Consider the following 23,729-nt stretch of genomic DNA (forward strand, 5'->3'; position numbering starts at 1 on the left):
CAGGTTCTCTGGGCCAAAGTTTGAAAATCTTTAGTTTGAAGTGTCTCAAAGCCAGTGACTGCATGTTCTCTCCATATCTTCTTAGCATGTCTCTTAATCCCCTGTGGGCTGGGCCCACCGCCAAAATACAGTACATGGCTGCTGGCTTAACAGTTGGCATCTTTGTGATGTAAGTGTAGTGAACAGTGCAATGATGAAAGCTCTGGTATTTGAGAAGTTAATGTCAAGAGCTCAAGTGCCTGTACCAAAGCCAGTAAAGACACTACAAGGAAAGAAAAAAAAAAAAAGAACTACAGACCAATCTCTTTGATATATTGACATAAAAATCTCAGCAAAATCCTAGTAAACAGAATTAAGGATAATATTAAGGGGCTTATACCCCATGACCAAGTGTTTATTTTTATTTTCATTTTATGGCACCCAGGGCACTGTTCCACAGAGCTATATCTCTAGCCCTTCTTAAATTTGTTTTGAGATAGGGTCTCACTGAGTTGCCCAGGCTGGCCTTGAATTGCAATCCTTCTGCCTTGGCCTCCTGAATAGCTGGGGTTATAGGTATGGGCCACTACACATGGCTGAGCAAGTGGCATTTATTCCCAGAATGCAAGGATGGTTCAACAAGCCAAAATCAATGCAATAAATCACATTAACAGAATGAATGAGAAAGAAAAAATGAGCACCTCAATCGATGCAGAAAAAGCATGTGACAAGGAGCTGCAGTGGCATAATCAGTTGGCATGTAATACTTATGAGAAAGAGCACTTGACAAAATTCAATACCCTTTTATAATAAAAAGACTCAACAAGCTAGGAATAGAAGGAAAGTGTCTCAATATAATAAAGGTTATGAATGAAAAACCCATAACTAACAACTAACATCATAATACTCAGAGTTGAAAGACTGTAAGCTTTTCTTCCTCTAGGAAAAGATGAGTCTCTCATTTAAGCCAACTTCTATTCTGCCAGGAAGTGCTAGACAATTAGGCAAGAAAAAGAAATAACCAAATTGGAAAGGAAGAAGTAAGATGTGATCTCTGTTCACAGATAACATGATCTTATGTGGAGAAATCTCTGAAGACTCCACACACCAAAAAACAGAACTAAAAAATGAATTCATCAAAATCGAAGGATATAAATATAAATCACATTTCTATACACTAGCAATGACCAATCCCCCCACATTAAGAAAACAATTCCATTTGCAAAAGCATCAAAGAGAATAAAATATTTAAGTATAAAATTAACCAATGATGTAAAAGACTTGTACACTAAAAATTACAAAATGTTGCTGACAGAAATGAAGCAAACATAAATAAATGGAAAGATATACCATGTGCATAGATTAGAAGACTTACTTTTATTAAAATGTCAAAACTATCCAATGCAATCTACATATTCAATGCAATATCAATCAAAATTCCAATGTCATTTTTGGGGGAGGGGGTACCAGATATTAAACCCAGGGGTGTTTATCCACTGAACCACACACATCCTCAGCGTAACCCCCCCACCCCGCTTTTTTTTTTTTGAGACAGGGTCTCACTAAGTTGCAGAGGGCCTCACTAAGTTCCTAAAGCTGGCTTTGAACTTGCAATCCTCCTGCGTCAACCACCTGAACCCCTGGGATTACAGGCTTAAGCTACCACATGGAGTTCTGATGTCATTTTTTTTTTTCAGAAACAAATAAAATCCATCCTAAAATTCATATGGAATCTTGAGGGACTCAAAACAATCTTGGAAAAGAAGTGATCAAAGTAAAGCACATTTAAATGCTAAAGAAGCTGTTGGAGCATTCAGTGGTTCATGAATGGAGGCAACACCAGATTACAAATGGGGAGGGGCAAAATGGAGATATTTATAAAGGATTTTCAGGGGCAAACAGAAAACAATTTTGATTTGTTAGAGTGGAAAGTATCAAAGTAGGGGTTGTTTAGTGGTTTCTGGTTGGTACAGTTTCTAATTTCAAGTTATAGTTTACCTTGGGCTTTGGTTTCTTCTTGTAAAAATGTAAAGCGTCAGGGCCATTCCAGTCCAGTGGTCTCCCAATTAGAACATTTTTAAAAAAAAAAAAAAAAGAAGGAAAAAGTTAGAAGACTTAAACTTCCTGATTTCAAAATTTACTACACAGCTATAGTAAATCAAAACAGTGTGATATAAAATGAATATATTGGGTTGGGGCTGTAGCTCTGTGGAAGAGGGCTTGCCTAGCATGACCAAGGCACTGGGTTCAATCCTTAGCACTACATCAAATAAATAAATAAATAAAGGCATTCTGTTCGTTTTTTTTTTTTTTTTTTTAAGAAATGAATTTGTAGACCAATGGAATAGAATAAAGAACCCAGAAATAAACCCTCACATCATATGATCAAAGGACTTTTGAAAAGGTGCCAAGGCTATTTAGTGAGGGAGAATAGTCTTTTCAACAAATGGTGATGGGGAAAGTACATAATCACATGCAGAAGATTTAAGTTGAAATTTCACCTTACATACAAAAATTAACTTAAGCCTGGTGTGATGGCACATGCCTGTAATCCTAGCGGCTCAGGAGGCTGGGGCAGGAGGATGGCAAGTTCAAAGCCAGCCTCAGCAATTTAGCAAGGCTGTAAACAACCTAGTGAGACTCTTGTTTCAAAATAAAAAAATAAAGAGAGCTGGGGATGTGGCTCAGTGGTGAACTACCCCTGGGTTTATCCCTGGTACCAAAATAAATAAATAAATAAACAAACAAACAAACAACTCAAATGGATCAAAAATTGAAATATAAGAGCTAACTATAGACCTAGAAAAAACACACAGGGGAAACTTCATGATGGATTTGGCAACAATTTATTGGATATGACACCAAAAGCATAGGCAATAAAAGAAAAAATAAATTGGACTTAATTGAAATTAATTTTTTTGTGAATCAAAGGACACTATCAACAGAGTAAAAGTTCATCCCACGGAAAGAAAGAACATATTTGCAAATCAAATATCTGATAAGGGAAATATCCAGAATGTATAAAAAATTCCTAAAATTCAACAGTGACCAACATATAAGGTTTTAATAATCAAAGGACTTGAATAAATAATTCCTCAAAGAACATTTGTAAGTGGCCACTAAACATATGAAAAGATGTCCAGCATCACTACTAACCAGGGAAATGAAAATGAAAACCCAAACGACATACCACTTTATATCTCTTAGAATGGCTATTTTATTTATTTATACATATATTTAATGTTATAAATTAAAATCTAATTTTATGAATTAAATATTATAATTTAATATCAAATATGTTAAATGTAATATTATAAATTAAATATAAATATATATTTACATATTATATATATATTAAAAAACAAAAAGCACCTCTAATCCCATTGACTTTGGAAGCTGAGGCAGAAAGATGGCCAGCCCAGCAAGCTAGCAAGATCCTATCTGAAAATTTTTAAAAATTAAAAGGGCTGGGGATGTAGCTCAGTGGCAGAATGCCCTGAGTACAATCCCACTACCATCAAAATAAATAATAAAAATAACAAACCCAAAAACAAGTGTTAATGAGGTTGTAGGAAAATTAGAACCCTCATGCACTGCTGATAAGGAAATAAAATGGCGCAGCTACTGTGTAAAAAGTTGATAGTTCCTCAAAAAATTAAACACAGAATTACCATATGAGCCAGTAATTCCATTTCTGGGTATGTACTCAAAAGAACTGAGGGCTGGGGTTATGGCTCAGAGGTACAGGGCTTGCCTAGCATGCATGAGGCACTGGATTCAATCCTCAGCCCACAAAAATGTAAAATAAAGATATTTAGAAAAAAAAGAATTGAAAGCAGGGACTTGAAAGGATATTTGCATACCCGTGTTCACAGCAGGACTATTCCACTAACCAAAAGGTGCAGACAACCCAATGTCCATCAGTGAAGAGATAAACAAAATGTGGTCTGTCCAGACAACTGAAGTCAATTCAAATCTGAGTGCCCCTCTCTGTCCCAGACTTTCAGGGATGGAATTCTAACTTAGTGGTAGAGCACTTGCCTAGCATGCTCAAGCCCAAGGCACTGGGTTCCATCCCAGCATCACAAAACAAACCAAACAACAACAACAAAAACTGTGTCCAAAAGGATGGGAATTTCTTTATATATGCTGCAACAACATGGATCAATCGGAAGACATTTTGCTAAGTGAAATAAGCCAGTCACAAAAGAGCAGATATTGTAGGAACACACAGATGCAAGTCACCTAGTTTAGTCAAATTCAACAAGACAGAAAGTGGAATGGTGGTCCCCAAGGGCTACAGGATGGACAGTGGGGAGCTAGTCCTCTGGGGAGAAGCCAGGCCAAAGGATGGGGGAGGGGCAGTGAGACTCATTGTTGGGGAGACTACCAGAAACCCCCCTGAAGAGCTGCCAGAAAGCAGTGCTGCACTCGGCCTCCCAAACTCTGTTCCAAGACTGAACCAGACAGGGGCACCGGCCTGAAGGTCCACCTGACACTCCCCAGAGCTCCTGAGGATCTCCCCTCCCCAGGAGGAAGGTACAGACATGTATGTTTTCTCCTGGTGCCCTCCTCAGATTCCATGGCCCCAGAGCTGGGCTCCACCAACGGGCTCCTGGCCTGGCAGGCCTGGCTCTTAAGGGAGACCACTGGGTTCTGTGGCCTGGGTAAGGTTGCAAGCCTCTTTGGGCTGGATTGGACCTGTGGACCCCTAGAGCAGAATACTGGGCTGTTTTCCCAGTGGGCAGAGAGTGGGATTTGGAAAAATGGATCTTCCTAAGAGGACTGGGCCATGTCCATGGTTGTTCTCATGCCAGGGTAGGGTTCTTGGTTCTGGAAATCTGCAGTGGCTTCCCTTATAACAGTGTCACCTCATGGTGAAAGATTTTCACTATAAGGTAGGCCCGATGGAACTGTATTTGGTTATGTATTCCTAAAACGAGCTGCCTTTGCACACAGAGCTTCAAACCAACGCAGGGGAGCACTCTTAGTAATGACACTACAGCCTTGGGGTGTTCTCAGAAATAGGAAGGACAAATACTCTGATTTAATTTTTTTTTCTTTAATTACTAGGAATGGAACCCAGGGCCTCACATGCTAGGCAAGCATTCTGTCACTGTCACCACCCAGCCCTGGTTTGCCTTTCAAAGCACCAAGAGGTTACTTAAGGACAGACTAAACACAAACTTTAGGTATCTTTTTTTTTTTTTTTTTTTTGGTACCAGGGATTGAACTCAGGGGTACTTCAACCACTGAGCCATATTCCCAGCCCTATTTTGTATTTTATTAGAGATAGGATCTCATTGACTTGCTTAGCGCCTTGCTTTTGCTGAGACTGGCTTTGAACTTGCAATCCTCCTGCCTCAGCCTCCTGAGCTGCTGGGATTATAGGCATGGGCCACCACACCCGGCTCAGGTACCCTAAAGCACTAATGAATGGAGCCACCTCTTCCTGGCATTGACTGCCACTATATCATTGCCAGCCATGCGCAGCTTGGGCAGGCGCATGACATCTCTGGCATGAGAACAACCATGGGCATGGCCCAGTTCTCTTAGGAAGAGCCATTTTTCCAAATCCCGTTCTCTGCCCACTGGGAAAACAGCCCAGCATTCTGCCCTAGGGGCACCTGTCTAGGTCCACATGGGGGAGGCGCAGCTGGTACAGTTAATGGCTTCTCTCCAAACCTGACTTCCTGCCTGAGCCTGCAGCAGGGCCTGTCCATGGATACTCCTGAAGGTCTCTGCTGTGCCCTCTGCATTGCCACCAAGCAGGCCAGGGGAGCATCAGGGTTGGGTAAGCCTCACTCTGCCTTCCCCCAACTCAGCAACTTCAGATCCTCTCGGGCTGTGCTTAGACCCTGTGGCCCTGGGGCTGCAGCGGCCTTTTCCGCTCCTGGGCCAGCTCACACCTATAGCCCTCAGGCTTCCCCTGTGCACCATGAACTTCTGGGAACCCAGAAGCCTCTGGGGAGAGCAGCCTGCCAACAAATTTTCCTTTGGGTCTGTAGCCAAATGGTCTGAAAAAACTCCTGGTGTTTCTTAAGCCTGCCATATTTTCCCTCCTTCAGTGAGCAGGACACAAAGGGTCAGCCTTGGTGCCCCACTCTGCACACCATGGAGGTCCCATGACTTGGAGGTTGAAAGGGAGACACATCCTTCCAAGACCCATCTGTTCCTGTGACCCAGTGACACACAGGAAGCTAAAACTTGAAAACACCTTAGCCACAGCTACGAATGGGCAAACCTCCTGCAATTTCTGCAGCACAGTCACTAAAATCCAGCCTCTGCATCTGGCTCAGGGAATGACCCCAAGACTCCCCTCCACAGTAAGACACAGGATGGCCCAGGCCTGGACTCAGGTTCTGCACCAGAACTCTGGGGAGCCAGCCCTCCTACTCAAGGCCTTTGGTTGCTTGTGTGTTCTGCATGGTGGCATTGCTAGGTCATCATGCCTAAGTCAGAAAGGGCTCTGCTTTTGCTCCCCTGTGTTGGCTTGTCCCCTTCCCAGTGCGAGTGGCAGAGGAGATTTTATGGAAGGGGTGGGGGTGGGGCGGGAGCTGGGTGACACCCTGGCACAGTATAGTGCAGCACAGAGAGATGCTCAACAGCTCCCCTGACCCTCCCGAAGACTGACTGAGCCCTGGGGTTGGAGAAGCAAAGCTCTGCCCATTGGGATTCCTGGCCAGGTACAGTGGGCTTCGCTGCTGAGACGGTGGGAACTAGGAATCCACAAGAAACAAGGTCTGTTAGACGTGGCTCTGGAGCCCCTAGAACCCTGGTTGGGGGTGATGCTCCATTTGATGGAGAGACCAAGAAGGTTTTATCTGCCACCTCCTGTTATCTGGGCCCAGTGCAAACTTCAGATGTTGAAACCAACACTTGGGTCACACAGGCCTGTTTTGAGTTCAAAGGTCTCCCCAGAGGCAAGGCCAGAGCCTCTCCAAGGCACAGAAGGGAGTCCATGGTGGAAAGAGAAAGGCAAAAGTGGCACAGAGGTGGACCTCACACCACCAAGGGGACTGACTGCTGCTCCACAAGGGCCTCTTCAAGTCAAGATGGCGGTTCCAGGTGGGTTCTGCTTTTGGGCACCCCAGCCCTGGTGGCCCAGCCAGCCCCCTGGGGGTCATGCTCTTCACTTCTGAGGCTGCTGCAGCACCTTCTCTCCACGGAAGCCCGAGTCCCACGCAAGTGACCTGCAAGGACGGACTCTGGGAACTGAGTCTCCAAACAGTGACAAGCTTGGGTGCAGAGATGATGTGACAGAAGTGTCACCATACCAGATCCACGATGCCATCTCAGCAGGCAGTGAGTTTCTAAGTCTGCTCTCATCCCCTGGATCTGGCTTTGCACATTCTTTGGACATTGCCAGGGTAGCAAATGCCTGTCCTTTGAGAGAGGATTTGACTTTTTGAAGCAACCAAAGCCACTTGGCACTAAATCCAGGAAGGGAAGTATAAGGTTCAACTGGAAGAAACTGCAGCTGACAAGAACAGGGGGTGGACACCAATTTTACTCAGGTCTAGGAAGAAGGGCAGAAAAGGGATGGGGGAAGGAAGCGTGGATATTATGAGCAGAATTGAGAAAGAGGCTCCCAGAATTTCTGGCAGCAAGACTGTCAGTCTCTTGTGGGCCATAGCAGCTCCCTGACGGGGGGAGAGTTGGTGGGTGGGTCTTCATTGCTGTCTCAAGCACTGGAGAGCAAGCTGGGCAAATAGTAGTCTCTCAATAAATAGTTGTTAAATGAATGCAAGAATATGAACTTGGAGTTCATTCATTCCATCCCCAGAGTCAGTTGCCAAAGTCTTAACCACTCCAGCACTGCTCCAAAATCCAAGAACATACCTGGGGACGGTGGCACGTACCTGTAATCCCAGTGGCTTGGGAGGCTGAGGCAGAAGGACATGAATTCAAAGCCAGCCTCAGTAATTTAGGGAGGCCCTGAGCAACTTAGTGAGACTCTGTCTCAAAATAAAAAATATAACAGCCTGGGAATGTAGCTCAGTGGTTAGGGGTTCAATCCCTGGTTCTTCATCATCATCATCATCATCATCATCATCATCATCATCAAGCTATATATTTCCTTATATGTGTGATATATTTCATAATAATTCTGAAAATATTTTTGTTTTTTAAAAAAATTTCATCCTGGTAACTGAGTGTCACGCTTGTCATCTGCCAAAAGGACTGTGGTGAGCAAAGACCCAAGACAATGGGCTGTCCACAGGGTGAGGGTTTCTGAGGCCCAATAGCTCCTTCCCCTCTAAACCGCAAGCCAGGCAGCGTCTCCAGGGTTTGGAAAAGAAAGCCAGAGAGCTGGTGGCTGGATGGCACAAAGAGGCAGCACAGGAGGAGGCATGGAGGAGAGGAAGAGCACAGAGACAGCTTCTTGGTGTTACAGAGGATTGAGGCTAGAAAGACAAAGAACTGACACTTGGCTGTACCTAAACCAGATCCAGTAAAAACCTCTGAAGCCCAGGGACAGCCCTGTCTTGGGAGCTTTCCCTTCCTGGGGAGGAAATATCTTCTCTCTAAGGTGAATCTACTCTACCTGGGCCTGTTCAGTTTCCGTCCTACAGTATTCTCTTACTTTCCCACAGGGCCCAACTCCTAAAATTGGTTGTGTTTCTGGGACAAATTTCCCTCCAGCTGGACCAGCAAGATCTTCCCGGTGCTGCAGTGCCCCCCTGTGGTCATTACAGGCATCACACCCAGATGGTAGCAAGGATTTCCCAGAAAGTGGGGTTCCTACATAACCCCTAAGCATTGCCCAGTTGCCACTTTCTCCCAGCAACAGTCACCCTTACTGCCCTGTCCTTAGATTTGGAGGTTGGCACAAAGGTGCTGAGAGGGGCTTCCTTGGAGATCAGAACTCCAGACTCTCCAGGCTTTGGACTTCAGGACTTATACCAGTGATCCTTTCTGCCCTACCCCTTGGGATTCCCAGGCCTTCAGCCTCAGACAGAATTACACCATCAGCTGCCTGGAGTCCAAGGTCAGGGTCTCCAGTCTGCCAACGGCTTGTTGATTATAGAACGTCTCAGCTTCCATAACTGGGTGAGCCAATTCTCCAATAAATCCTTCTTTCTGTATATGCAAATCCTATTAGTTCCTTAATACAGAAGGAAATGGGGAAACCTAAATTAAGAGACCAGCAGGGAACACAGTGGAATTTAGTGTATGCTTAATAAATTCAGTATTCATTCAACATATTTGAACCCCAATTGCCTGCGGGGCAGGTTGCTGAGTGCCTGTGATACAGCAAACAGAAAACAGTTAAAAAGGTAAGTATCACAAAGGGGGATAGGCTTACAGTAGGATGCTTGGAGGGATGTCTGGGGAAGTGACATGCAACCTGAGCCCCTCACATGAACCCTGGGTCTCAGCAGAATAAAGGAGAGGCCCAATCACAAAAAGCCCTAGGAAATGCTGCTGAAGCCCTGGAAAGAGTTGGAGTCTGTGTTCAGGAAAATGGGAAGCTACTAAGGGAGTTTGAGCAGAGGAGGATCATGCCTTGTTCAACTTATTGAATGCAGGGAGATCAATGAGCAGGTAGTTGTGGTAGCTCAAGCCAGATGCCAACTTGGTCAAGGAAAGGGTAGATCTGCCCAGATAAAGAAGGATTTCAGAGACAAATTCAGTAGGACCTGAAGACTGATGGGACAGGGGTGGAGGGAGGAGACAGAGAGGAACCAAGGGTAGTAAGACAATTTACTGAGATTAGGGCCACTGGGAAGCATTGATTTTTCTGTGTGCAGAAGTGGGGGACTTTGGCAGAACACTTTTAAGTTTTGTTTAAGATATACTGAGCAGCTTAGGAAGAGGAGCCCAGGCAGAAGTGTGTTGGAGATGGAGATACATGCTGGTGCTGTGGATGGATTCAACACCCTGGGAGCTGTCTACAAAGCTCAGGAGTATGGGGATGAGATCCAGGCTGGGACCAAGTGTAGAGGTCCTTGGCTTTGGAGTGTGCAGAGAAGAAAAGCTGCTTAGAAAGGAAACCAATAGTTGTCAGATCAGCAGGAGAAGTTGCAAATTTGCAACATGGACTGCCCTTGATTCACCTTTCTGATTTGTTCTGGCCAGTAAAATGCAAGCAACGGGGATGAAATCTCCAGGCAGAAATGGGACAAGCGGAAGCATGGTTCCTTCATCTCTTTTTCCCCCTCCTCTGAGATCATAAAAATATGTGTCCAGTCTCTGAGTCTGGGCCACTTGTGTGGAAATACCGTGCGTAAAAAAGACACCTTAAGCAGGGCCACACTTCAAAGGATCCTGTACTTGGCCTAATGCTTTGCTGTTACTAGCTTGAAATTCTCAGTAATTTCTGAGTAAGGTCCCACATTTCTATTTTGCACTAAGCTCTACAAATTATGCAGCCAGTCCTTCTAGACCACTGAGTTTTTTCTGGGCTATCTGTCCTAAGGGATGAACCAAGAGAATTGGGGAGGTTGAGAAGAGAATGACAGATGCTACAATGTACCAGGCAAGACTAGACAGGACCACAAGTCAGGACACAGAGGGCAACACTCAAGTCTGTGTGCCAAGTATGGTGGTGCATGCCTGTCATCCCAGTGATCAGTAGGCTAAGTCAGGAAGGTCACAAGTTTGAGGCCAGCCTCAGCCACCTTAGCGAGATCTTGACTTGAAATAAAAATAAAATTTAAAAAGGGCTGGGGATGCAGCTCAGTGGTAGAGTACTCCTGGGTTCAATCCCCTGTGCCATTAAAATTAAAAACAAAAGTCTGTGAAGGGAAGAAGCCAGAAAGATGTGCGACAGAAAGAGCTATTTGTTCTTTTCAAAATGGGAAACATTTGGAAAGGGTTCAATGACAAAGCAAAGCACTTTTTAGTCAAGTGCAAAGTAAAGATACAGGACAGATAGGGGGCATGTAAAAGAGTGCCGGAAGGCAGGACAACAAAGGCCTGGGACATGGTCTGTAATAGGATGAGCACTTCTGTTTTAACAGGATGGAAAGAGGGATCAGTAGGTGCAGACACAGGGAGGCCGCTGAGTGCACCCCTGCCTGTGTCTGTCCGCTTTTATCAATGAGGCAGTAATTTGCGTAGTGTGAAAGGTTGCCGGGGGACAGTCAGGAATGGACAGAGGGGACACTAATCGCTGTCATAGGGTGAAGCCACTCAAGGAGTTGTGGTCTAGGATCTGCTCTGGTGGGTGCCTTTTCTCTGCAACTGAGACCAGACCCTCAAAAAGGGTGGCCGAATCCATGCAGTATTGGGGATCACCAGATAGGTGAGAGAGAAGCAAAGGAATGAAGACTGGCTAGGGACATACCACCTCCATACCATTAATAATGACACCAACACAAAACATTTACTGCATGCCTCTTTTCTAAGAATTCTACACTGTCAGTTCATTTCATCTTTATTATTCTATGGGGTAGGTTTTTGTGGCTGTGACCAAAATACCTCACATGAACAACTTGGAGGAGGGAAAAATTAGTTTCAAAGGTTTTAGTCTGTGTCAGTCAACACCATTTCTTTGTGTCTGAGGTGAGGCAAAACATGACAGAGGAAAGCTGTTCACCTCATGGTAGCAAAGAGCCAGATAGAGCAAGTCACCAGGGACAAAATATGAACCCCAAAGATACGTTCCCCACCTTGTGACATACCTCCTCCAGCCACACCCTACCTGCCTACAGGTAATACCCAGTCCACAGTCCTTTCAAATTATTAATTCAACAAATGAATTAACCCACTACTGTGCAGCTCTTGTAATCTAATCACGTTACCTATTGCTACATTGTCTCAGGAGCTTTTGGGGACATCTCATATTCAAACCATAATAAAAGTTCCTACTATTATCACCACTTTACAAAGACAAGACAGAGAGACTGGTGGACAGGTTACCAACAGGGTTTATTTGTATTTTGTAATTCAATTATGATTCACTTTAAAGGGCCAAGGTGTGTGCCTTCATATTCTAGGCTGAGAACCCTCATGCTCTGACAGTTCACTGAGCACACTTTTGCTGTGCATCTAGTTTGTCAGTGATGCAGAGAGCTGTGAGAAGCTGGCAGTCGCCCCAGGAGAAGCACCTCTGTACACAGCCACCCGACTACAGCCATCTTGAGTCAGTAACTGCCAGAACTGAACCCGAGCAACAATGACCTAAGTATTCTGTGCATAGTTTCTCAGCATGCTATTAACAAAACCATTAGTGTGTTAAGAGGAGCTTGACTACTGAACCTGGGTACCATGAGCACCAGGAATGTGCCTGCCGTCCTTAACAGCGGCTTGAAACAAAACCAGGTATGTTCAGGCTTGAGGAAAACCACTTTTGTTCTGAGCATTATACACACTTCCTTCCTCTGACCAAAGTCTTGAGGATCCACTGGTCTTGCTGCTGCTCTTGACCACATTAAATTCCAAAAAGATTGCACTCGATGTAATTTTGAATCCACCTCTGATCTTGGCGCTTCCACATATGGTCAGCTGTTCTTTTATACTGGATTTTCTTGGAACAGACTCCTCTATTCACCCTGCTCCTGATAGCATCTCTGGTCTGACCATGGAGTTCTAAAGAGATGGTGGGGCTTTCTCAGACGTACCCGTGGTTCCACCCAATGAAACAATCCTCAAGAGTTCCACAAGGGACAGCACATGTGGGATTTGGGAGTACATGATAAACATGGAGCAGACATCCCAAGGTAAGGGATATTGGCTGCGCCCCAGGGAAGAGGAAAGGGCTGCCGAAGCCCTGGTGTTATGGTTTAGATATTAGGTGCACCCAAAAAGTTCACATGTGAGACAATGCAAGGTTTGGAAGATAAATGATTGGATTATGAGGGCCTTAACCCCATCCGTGAATTGATCCCGATGGGATTCACTGAGTGGTAACTGAAGGCAGGTGGGGTGTGGCTGGGGGAGGCAGCTCTCTGGGTGCTTGCCTTAGGTACATTTTGTATCTGGCAAGTGGAGTTTCCTTCTGCTTCCCTCTGCCACACTGTTCCACCATGAAGTGCAGCTTGGAGGAATGCAGCTGGCTGTCAACAGACTGAGACCGCAAACAGACTCTTTTCTTCTACAATTGTTCTGGTTGGGTCTTTTAGTTGCAGCAGCAAAAAAGCTGACTAAAGCACCTGGGGAACCCTAAAAGATGGCAGAAAGACATGGCTCTGTCCAGCGTATCGCGGATGTTTTTCTTTGGGAAGGAATTGCTTTGCAGTGATGAGCTTCTGTGGAAATTCTGGACTCAGACAGTAAGGGCCTCAGGATGCAACAGAAGCAGAGACTACTCTTCACTACAACTTTGGTTCAGCAAGCAGACAAGCAGCGCTGAGGGAATCAGACCAGCAAGAGCGGAGTCCTGGAAGCCAGAGATCTGGATTCTTGTTCCTAACCATGTGACCCAGGACCAGTTTCTATCCCTCCCTGGACCAATTTCCTTATATGCACACTACAGGGCTGGGACTAATGATCTTGAAAATCTGTTTCTTCTCTGTCATCCTAATATGCTGGCCTAGGAGCATATGCTATCTTTGAACCTTGCCTAGTACACTTGACATGTGACACACCAGTATGGGATGTGGAGGGCTGGGCACTCAAATAGGCTCCTCTGCTGTTAAGAAGGGTTGTTTGTTCTGCTCCCTGTTTCTCCTCACAAGGGGGTTCTGGAATCAAAGCACAGTGGGATGAACACCTGCTACAACAGGATTGGGGCCAGAGCCAGACCGTTTGGAGACACACCCCTGCCACCAAACCAATATGAGTTCCCTTCCTCAGGCCCAGCAGCACCACTGACCCTACTGATTTGTGACCTGTATCCCCTGCACCTCCAGGATTTTCACAAAAGCCCTTTCCAGGTAATATGTTGGTTTTATCTGGTTATTTTGGAAGACCCATGTCCATCCCCTTCCTCTCAGGCCTCTCAGGAAACCACAGCCTTGTGAGGTGCCGAGCCCTCCAAGCAATGGTCAGAGCTACTGCCTGATCCAGAGATGCTAGACACACTACCCCCACTTGTTTCTGCCCATCTTCCACCTTCTTGTTGGTATGGAGAGCAACCCCTTTCTTTCTAATGAGCCAAGTTACAATGGCTGTTGTTACTGGCCCCAAAAAAACTTTTTTTTTTTTTTTTTTGACTGTACTGGGAACCAAACCCAGGGCTTTGCACATGCTAGGCAATCACTGAACCACTGATCTAAGCACCCAAAACATTCCTTCTAGGAGCTTCCAGCATTGTCGATTCAGCTTCCGGCACAGAAAACTACCCTGCGGAGACAGAAGAGCACCTTGTTTCTGGGGCCCAGTATGACCTCTGGTAGGCAGGAGAGAGAGAAGGGGTGAGGAAAGAGGGTACCTTTCCAACTTACCTCAGAAGCCTTGCCAACCCTGTATGGGGCTGTGTGTCTCTGCCCAGTAGAAGTCCTGAAAGCAACCTGACCAGCACTCCTCACGGGGATGGCAAGGTGTAAACTGCATGTGGGTATAAATGCCACATTTTTTTTTTATCCATTTATCTATTGAAGGGCATCTGGGTTGGTTCCACAGTCTAGCTATTGTGAATTGTGCTGCTATGAACGATGTAGCAGTATCCCTATAGTACGCTCTTTTAAGGTCTTCAGGGAATAGTCCAAGAAGGGCAATAGCTGGGTCAAATGGTGGTTCCATTCCCAGCTTTCCCAGGAATCTCCATACTGTTTTCCAAATTGGCAGCACCAATTTGCAGTCCCACCAGCAATGTACAAGAGTACCCTTTTCCCCACATCCTCGCCAGCACTTGTTGTTGTTTGACTTCATAATGGCTGCCAATCTTACTGGAGTGAGATGGTATCTTAGGGTGGTTTTGATTTGCATTTCTCTGACTGCTAGAGATGGTGAGCATTTTTTCATATACTTGTTGATTGATTGTATGTCCTCCTCTGAGAAGTGTCTGTTCAGGTCCTTGGCCCATTTGTTGATTGGGTTGTTATCTTATTGTTTAATTTTTTGAGTTCTTTGTATACTCTGGATATTAGGGCTCTATCTGAAGTGTGAGGAGTAAAAATTTGTTCCCATGATGTAGGCTCCCTATTTACCTCTCTTATTGTTTCTCTTGCTGAGAAAAAACTTTTTAGTTTGAGTAAGTCCCATTTGTTGATTCTAGTTATTAACTTTTGTGCTATGGGTGTCCTATTAAGGAATTTGGAGCCCGACCCCACAATATGTAGATCGGAGCCAACTTTTTCTTCTATCAGATGCAGAGTCTCTGATTTGATATCAAGCTCTTTGATCCATTTTGAGTTAACTTTTGTGCATGGCGAGAGAAGGGAATTCAGTTTCATTTTGTTGCATATGGATTTCCAGTTTTCCCAGCACCATTTGTTGAAGATGCTATCCTTCCTCCATTGCATGCTTTTAGCCCCTTTATCAAATATAAGATAGTTGTAACTTTGTAGATTAGTCTCTGTGTCCTCTATTCTGTACCATTGGTCCACCTGCCTGTTTTGGTACCAGTACCATGCTGTTTTTGTTACTATTGCTCTGTAGTATAGTTTGAAGTCTGGTATTGCTATGCCGCCTGATTCACACTTCCTGCTTAGAGTTGCTTTTGCTATTCTGGGTCTTTTATTTTTCCATATGAATTTCATGATTGCTTTATCTATTTCTACAAGAAATGCCATTGGGATTTTGATTGGCATTGCATTAAACCTATAGAGAACTTTTGATAATATCGCCATTTTGATGATGTTAGTTCTGCCTATCCATGAACAGGGTATATTTTTCCATCTTCTAAGATCTTCTTCTATTTCTCTCTTTAGAGTTCTGTAGTTTTCATTGTATAAATCTTTCACCTCTTTGGTTGATTCCCAAGTATTTTATTTTTTTTGAGGATATTGTGAATGGGGTGTTTTTCCTCATTTCCGTTTCATAAGTTTTGTTGCTGATATACAGAAATGCCTTTGATTTATGCATGTTGATTTTATATCCTGCCACTTTACTGAATTCATTTATTAGTTCTAGTAGTTTCTTTGTAGACCCTTTTGGGTCTTCTAGGTATAGAATCATGTCTTCTGCAAATAATGATAATTTAAGTTCTTCTTTTCCTATTTTTATGCCTTTAATTTCTTTCGTCTAATTGCTCTGGCCAGTGTTTCGAGAACTATATTGAATAGAAGTGGTGATAAAGGGCATCCCTGTCTTGTTCCAGATTTTAGAGGGAATGCCTTCAACTTTTCTCCATTCAGAATGATGCTAGCCTGAGGCTTAGCATAGATAGCTTTTACAGTGTTGAGGTAAGTTCCTGTTATCCCTAGTTTTTCTAATGTTTTGAACATAAAGGGATGCTGTACTTTGTTGAATGCTTTTTCTGCGTCTATCGAGATGATCATATGGTTCTTATCTTTGAGTCTATTGATGTGGTAAATAACATTTATTGATTTCCGTATATTGAACCATCCTTGCATCCCAGGGATGAATCCTACTTGATCATGGTGCACAATTTTTTTGATGTGTTTTTGTATCCGATTCGCCAGAATTTTATTGAGGATTTTTGCATCTAGGTTCATTAGAGATATTGGTCTATAGTTTTCTTTCTTTGAGGTGTCTTTATCTGGTTTCGGAATCAGGGTGATGTTGGCCTCATAGATGAATTTGGAAGAGCTCCCTCTTTTTCTATTTCCTGAAATAACTTGAAAAGTATTGGTATTAATTCTTCTTTAAAGGTTTTGTAAAACTCCATTTATACACAATGGAGTATTACGCAGCACTAAAAAATGACAAAATCATGGAATTTGCAGGGAAATGGATGGCATTAGAGCAGATTATGCTAAGTGAAGCTAGCCAATCCCTAAAAAAACAAATGCCAAATGTCTTCTTTGATATAATGAGAGCAACTAAGAACAGAGCATGGAGGAAGAGCAGGAGGAAAAGATTAACATTAAACAGAGACATGAGGTGGGAGGGAAAGGGAGAGAAAAGGGAAATTGCATGGAAATGGAAGGAGACCCTCATTGTTATATAAAATTACATATAAGAGGTTGTGAGGGAAATGGGAGAAAAAACAAGGAGAGAAATGAATTACAGTAGATGGGGTAGAGAGAGAAGATGGGAGGGGAGGGGAGAGGGGACAGTAGAGGATAGGAAAGGTAGCAGAATACAACAGTTACTAATATGGCATTATGTAAAAATGTGGATGTGTAACCGATGTGATTCTGCAATCTGTATTTGGGGTAAAAATGGGAGTTCATAACCCACTTGAATCTAATGTATGAAATATGATATGTCAAGAGCTTTGTAATGTTTTGAACAACCAATAAAAAAATAAATAAATAAATAAACAAACTACATGTGGGCGGGAGCTGGTGAGGGAGCAGGGGACAGCGACACCTGCCTACTCTGAGATGCTGTGATGCACACTTCTGGCATCCTTCAGACAAAGGAACTGAGGCTCAGGGGCGGGGCCAGAGACAGACTTATTTATTCAAGTTGTCAGGGGTACTATGTATGCAGTGGAGCCCAGACTCAGTGACTAAAGCTGCCTCCCTGTGCCACACTGCTTCGTGGAATGATCGCAGTGCACTCCAGGACTGCTGGACATGACATATGAAGTTTTAACCTTCAAAATGTCTTCCCTCCCAAATTCACACCACCTACACTGCTGTGAGTCACTGCTTCAATTTACCCCATCACATTCCTATTAATGGTGGCTGTAGCCTAACAATTCTGTTGAAGTCAACACACAAGTATTACATGCCCAAGAAAATGAAAACATCAATGTCTTGCAAAAGTTTTATTTGAACAGAGTCACAGCTAGAGTTCTTATTTCAGTGTACAGACAACTCACAGTTCAGTGCAGGGCTTCTAATACAAGTCATATAAAACTGGAACATACTGAATATAGTGCACTCGATAGAAAAATAAATTACAGTTTCAAAGCTACTGCAGAGCTTTACACATATAAAAAGTAAACATAAAACAGTTAGTGAGGTCCTCATAACTGTCTACTATACCTAAATATAAAAAGACCAAGGGACTCTGATTAAAAAAAAAAAAAACACACAACTTTCTGATAAGGAGAAATCCTGAGAAGTGATTGAATGCTATCTCAAGCAGTGTGGTAAAGGAGTGGCTTGCAGATCCTACAGAATCTCAGCTCTACCAACATGTTAACACAGCTGAGTTCAACTCAGGACAAATTTCTACCATCCAAACCTCCTAGGAAACAGAAAAAAATTTCTAACCTTCTTCTGATCATTCAAGAACCAGGCTTAAGTTTTTAAGAGGAAAAAAAAAAGGGACAAATAATCTAGAAATGTGCATTCTTCAGTCCGCAGAAATATCCAGGTTTTCAAACAAATACATGGCCAAATGCAAGACGAATCAAAAACTGGTGGATCTCACAAAGACTGCTGAGACCCACAACTGCATCTTGCCCAGCTGCAGCACAAGTGGATGAGGATGAATGTCCAGAAGCGCTGGGTGTCTCTAGGTGGCAGGTGATACTATGGAACCCCCCTCAATACCTGCCTGCCTCTGAGACAGACAGACATGCCATTCTTCAAAGCTGGCAACCAGGGGTCAGGAGCTTTTCGAAATAAACTTTACAGAACACAGATGTACTCAATTGTACTGCTGTCTGGGCTGCTTTGGGCACCACCAGCTGAGCTGAATGGCCAAGTATTCATTATTTATAGCCCTTTTCAGAACAAATGTGGGGACCCAGCTCAAGGGAAAACAAAGAACTCTACTTTTAAAGATCCTTAGAAAAATACAAAAGATTCTTCAATACTTAACTGGCAAATAATCCCACCAGCCAGAGTTCTGAAGGGACAAAGGGACTTAACTTTCAGGTCCTGGCTAAGAGAAGACAGAGATATAAGCTTTAACCCAAACTGAGAGGCATAAAGAGAACAAGCAGCCTAGATCCAAGCAACAACTCAGGGCTCTCATCTACACATGTCCACGGGGCAGCTGGTTGTACAAAAGTAAATAAAGCTAAAGACAAAGATATGAAATATTTTTTAAAAATAAATTTTCTTAAAACAATGTAAAAATGATAAACACACAAGGAACCTACTCACTGCTTTGGTTAGTAGTACCTCCTGAACAGCAGGAATAAAATAACCACAAGTCCCTCCTGTGGAGGAGAGAGATGCTACTGACAAATATTCATAATTAAGTTCTTGCAGGTTAGTTTGCAAATGCTGAGGCTGAGTCTAGAGCTATCTGCCAACTCTGTTGTCTTATTTTACAGCAGCAAGTCAATGCTCCCTCCCACTCCAGGGCTGTAACATGGCTAGGATTCTCCCCTGGCCACTCCCCCTGGGTAAGCAGCAGAGAGTCTGTTCCCAGCATTCCCAGTGTAGCACAGGACACAAACCACCAGGAAAGCCTTCAGTGCCCCGGGCTGCCCTCCTCCCACCTCAGCCTCTTGTTACCAGTTGTCTTCTTACCCAGGGTTATCTGCGGCCTCTTGGCCAGCATCCTCAACTGGTTCAATGTACTTCTCTCTTCTCAGAGAGACACCTCCCTTTCCCTACCTGTACATTCACAGACTTCCTCAGCCCTGCCTCCCCAACACCACAGCTCTCAGGGGGCAGAACAGCATGAGCTGTAATAGCAGCTCTGGGAACAGCATTAGCAGCAGATGTGACAGGAAACATAAGTGACAGGTATTTTATCTGTCAGAGCTAATTCATCATTCCAGTATTATTTTTGTGTTTACCACTTCATGCCAGGGCAAAGCAAAATTTCCTCTTAGCTTAAGATTCAAATGAAAGTCCCTATCAATTTTCTGACTGGAAAGCATACAGGTACCTGAAGACAAATGTTATATTTTAGACTATTTAATTCCTAAATTTTAGAAAATGTAAAATGAGGTCAATCTTCTGAGCCACAATGCCCTTCTAGCTGCTCTGAGGATAGCAGCACAATACTAACTTGAAGGGCATAGGGCTTATTAAGACACTGAAAATTTGATGTCTAGTCCAATGTTTCCTGGGTTAAGCTGCAACTGAAGAACAGCAAGAGCACTGCCAGTGAAACAGCTACGGGGAGGCAGCCAGCGAGGAGTGCCAACTTTCTCTCCTTCAGCAAAAATGTTTTGTGCAAAAAGTGGTTTCCAATCTCTACAGATCCCTGGAAAACTACAAGATTAAAAAAGAAAAAAAAAAATTCCTGAGCTTCCCAGACACTGATGTGTCAACCTGAGCACATAATTATGCTACAGGAGCCCAGGAGAGTCCAGACTATGGAGTTTTAAAGATTATAAAACTAATACTCAATTACATATATATTACAGGGCAAAGAACTAAAAAACAAAGCAAATTTCAGGACATACAGCTTAATATAAGTCCTTGATAACAATGGATTACTGACAACGTTCCTGGATGGTTTCTAGATCATCCTCATTCCCCAAGACTTTCCTTTAAGTCTATATAGTTTTAAAGCTAAATAAGTGTTGCTCCTGGGTGTTAGGGGAATGTCGATTACTTTTCGATGATTAGCATTTTAACATCCAGAATTTTTCTGTACAGGCTAAAAGGGATGTGAGAATTCTGAGAGAACTCTCTAAACTAATGCAAACTCCCTAATGCAGTATGACTTCATTCAGTGTGCTGGACAAATTTCATACATAGCAGGCATTCAAGTAAAAGAAAAATCCTCTTGCCCCCACCCCAGTTCTCTAGTTTTTTCCTGGTATTTTTGTTTTAGTATGTGAAAGCTCTGAATTTTTTCAGCTTTTATTATAAAGAGATGGAGGCCATGTCCAAATAGATCCTGATGTTGCAGAGTACTGGTGAGCTGTGCCTTCACAACCTAGTCTGCATTCCCCATCACGCCCAAGGAGGGACAGGAGAGGCCTGAGGTCAATGCCCAGGATCTATCAACCAGGAACCTGCTCCTTCCAGGCTGCAAAGTAAGGTACGTATGTGGTGCACAAGAGTGCTTCCTGTGGGAAGACAGGGCTGGAAAACAATTTTTCTCCCTCTAGTTCTTCTCAAAAGTCTATATTTTACCTTGATGTAAATTTGTAGTAGTTAGATAACCAATCCATAAGTCAAAAATATGGAGGACATTTAAAACCTTCTGTATTCTCAACTTCTCTTCAGTACTACTGTAATAACTATGAAAGAGCTGGCCCTAAATCTACCTACATAATATCTGCATCAATTTCCTAAATTCCTGATTTCCAGGTAATACATGGTAAAGTGCAATTTCTCTAATGGGCATTCAGCACAAAGAAGCTCTCGCCCCAATAAGATAGATCTAACAATTAGAAGGCTGTTGACTGCCAGAGACAGCCTTGCTATGAAGTCATGAACACTTACAACAGCTAGGTGGAACCAAGAGTTTGAAGGAAATGGCCAGGGGGAAGTAATTCCTTGAGTCAGGAATTTCCAACTCTAATAAAACTACAGAAAGTAAAAAACCAGATACCCTGATCTGGGCAAAAATGCAGTGGAAATAAACTTCTAGTTGGACGGAAAACGTAGCTAATTTTTTTTTCATGGAGTCTAATCTAGGTAAAGCTTTTTTACCTACAAGTAAAGGACAGACTCCTGATTCTAAAACATTCCAGGAGAAACGGATTCCAGGACAGACTGCTGGAGAATACTGGACATTCCAGTTATAGGTGGTAGTGGCAGCGGCAGTCCCTTAGAGCTCAGTTGTCAGTAAACACTTCTGCTTCAAGACTGTGTCTTCCACCAATGTTGGAGCAGAACTGAAAGGAAGAAAGTTTGGTTGTTCAGTGAAAACATTTGCAGGGGTAGAGGAATATTCACATCATATTCACATCTTCACCAGCTCAATTACAGATATCGAGGACAGATAACAGATTTAAATGAATACCTAATAATATCTAAACCTAACAATGAGATACTCCACAAATGGGAATTTTAATTTTTCTTTCTTTCTTAGAAATGAGAGATTGAACAAGGGGCATTCTACCACTGGGCTACATCCTCTAGTCCTTTTTGTTTTGATATAGGACCTTATACAGTTGCTGAAACTTGCAATCCTTCTGCCTCAGCCTCTCAAAACACTGGGATTATAGGTATATGCCACCATATGTAGCCAGAAGGAAAATTTCAAGGTAACTAAAATGTGAAATAAAAACATTTCCCCTACTTCCTTGAATGAAATATGCCTAACATACATTTAAATATCAAGAATAGTCCTGTGCTATGCATAAGAGCAGTACGCCCAGGAGATATCAAGAGAAGTGGGCTGTCCTGTGTGTTTTTTAAAAAACATAGTCCCAGGTGGCTATAATAATATCCCCACACCTGTCATCTATTTGTCAGAGATCTGAAAAAAATGGAAGGGTTTGCATGAGGGCCACAAGTCTCTGCTGGGGGTGAACTGAGCTTAGATACAAGGATGTACTGACATTAATTTAATTTCATAAAATCTTAATACAAAAAAATGTAATGTAAAATGGCAAAAGCACTAACAAGATTTAAAAATGAAAGCAGCAGTCACCCTTACCTCCACTCTCCATTCCTACTACACAAAAATGAATATTTGCAACTGTGGGACCCCCCACCCCCACCCCCCTGTATTTTCTTTCACTTCTCTGTATTCCAGGTTCTCAAAGAGTGGTCCCTGCAATTTGTTAGAAATGCAAATTCTTAGGCCCCACTCCAGATACAGTGAATCCAATCCGGAGGGTAGGGTCCAGTGATCAGTGTTTTAACAGGCCTTCCTCCAGAAATCCTGCTTCAGGACTAGAGAAGTTCTGACTGTTCTGAGTGATGTGTTTAAACAATGGCTTCCTATTATGAACTATGAAGCTTAATTTCTATACCTCCTTTACCACCTCCATAATCCTGAATTAACTTTCAACACAGTTATATGACCAACTTTATTATATGTTAACATACAGGATTTTTTTTGGTAATTTTGTAAATATTTTCATAATCAGGTATCAGTGTACTATATATATGTCTTTTGTGGAATTTTAATTTTCTTAGAATTGAATAACTGAGTCATTTACTGTTGTTGTGGTGACCACATATTCAATCTTTTATATGTATATGTACCCCTACTTCTTAGGCACAATTGTGGATCTCAGTACCTTCAAACAGGTCATGTAAAGAGGGAAAATTTGAGTGTGTTTTGAATCTGAAAAGGATTCCTTTCTAGACCTGCTGGGCAGCTGCTGTCTTCGAATTTCTTCCATCTTCCTCCAGGTAAATCTCTGCACATGTTTCCTATGTCGTCTTCTTTGTAGGATCAAACTTTTTTGATGGAACACCTTCCAGTAGCTTCCTGGGGAAACCACCTATCTACAAACATCTCTAATCTAACACTGGTGAGTTTTTCTGAATATAAAACTCTGGAGAAAAACAAATTCCCTCCATAATCTGAAGATTCACTTGATCATCTTCTAGCTTGCAGAAACATCTGCTGCCATTCGAATTCCCAATACTTTTTATGTACTCTTGTCTTCCCCTCACTGGAAACAGATATCCTCTCATAAGTTTTATCTGAAGTTCCTGATGTTCCTCAGTGTGGTCTACTTTCATCTTGTGCACTGGGTACTCAGTGGACCCCTACAATCTAGAAGCTTGAGTTCTCTTCTGGGAACTCCTGATGCAAGTACAACTCTGGACTGCCCAGACCAGTCCTCTAATGTTCTTATCTTTTCCTTCCCAGTTTTCTTTTCTATTTTTTAATCCCCTTACCTTTTGGGAAACTGCCTCAATCTTCCACACATTCTTTGGGTTTTATTTTTAATATTTTCTAACATTTTTAGTTTTTACAATTTTCTAAAACACAGTTCTTTGTTTTCTGTTTTTTTG

General features: G+C 42.9%; 1 protein-coding gene across 1 annotated transcript in view; it reads right to left on the reverse strand.

The window, feature by feature from the left end:
• Nucleotides 1–18,592: 18,592 nt before the first annotated feature.
• Nucleotides 18,593–23,729, reverse strand: part of Epb41l5 (erythrocyte membrane protein band 4.1 like 5) — a 109,092-nt gene continuing 103,955 nt past the window's right edge. Inside the window, exon 25 of the mRNA XM_027936859.2 lies at nt 18,593–21,646. Coding sequence (XP_027792660.1) covers nt 21,580–21,646 — 67 coding nt within the window. The 3' untranslated portion in view covers nt 18,593–21,579. The remainder of the gene's footprint in view (nt 21,647–23,729) is intronic.

Source organism: Marmota flaviventris, chromosome 11, assembly GCF_047511675.1.
Source record: "Marmota flaviventris isolate mMarFla1 chromosome 11, mMarFla1.hap1, whole genome shotgun sequence".
Classification (NCBI taxonomy): domain Eukaryota; kingdom Metazoa; phylum Chordata; class Mammalia; order Rodentia; family Sciuridae; genus Marmota; species Marmota flaviventris.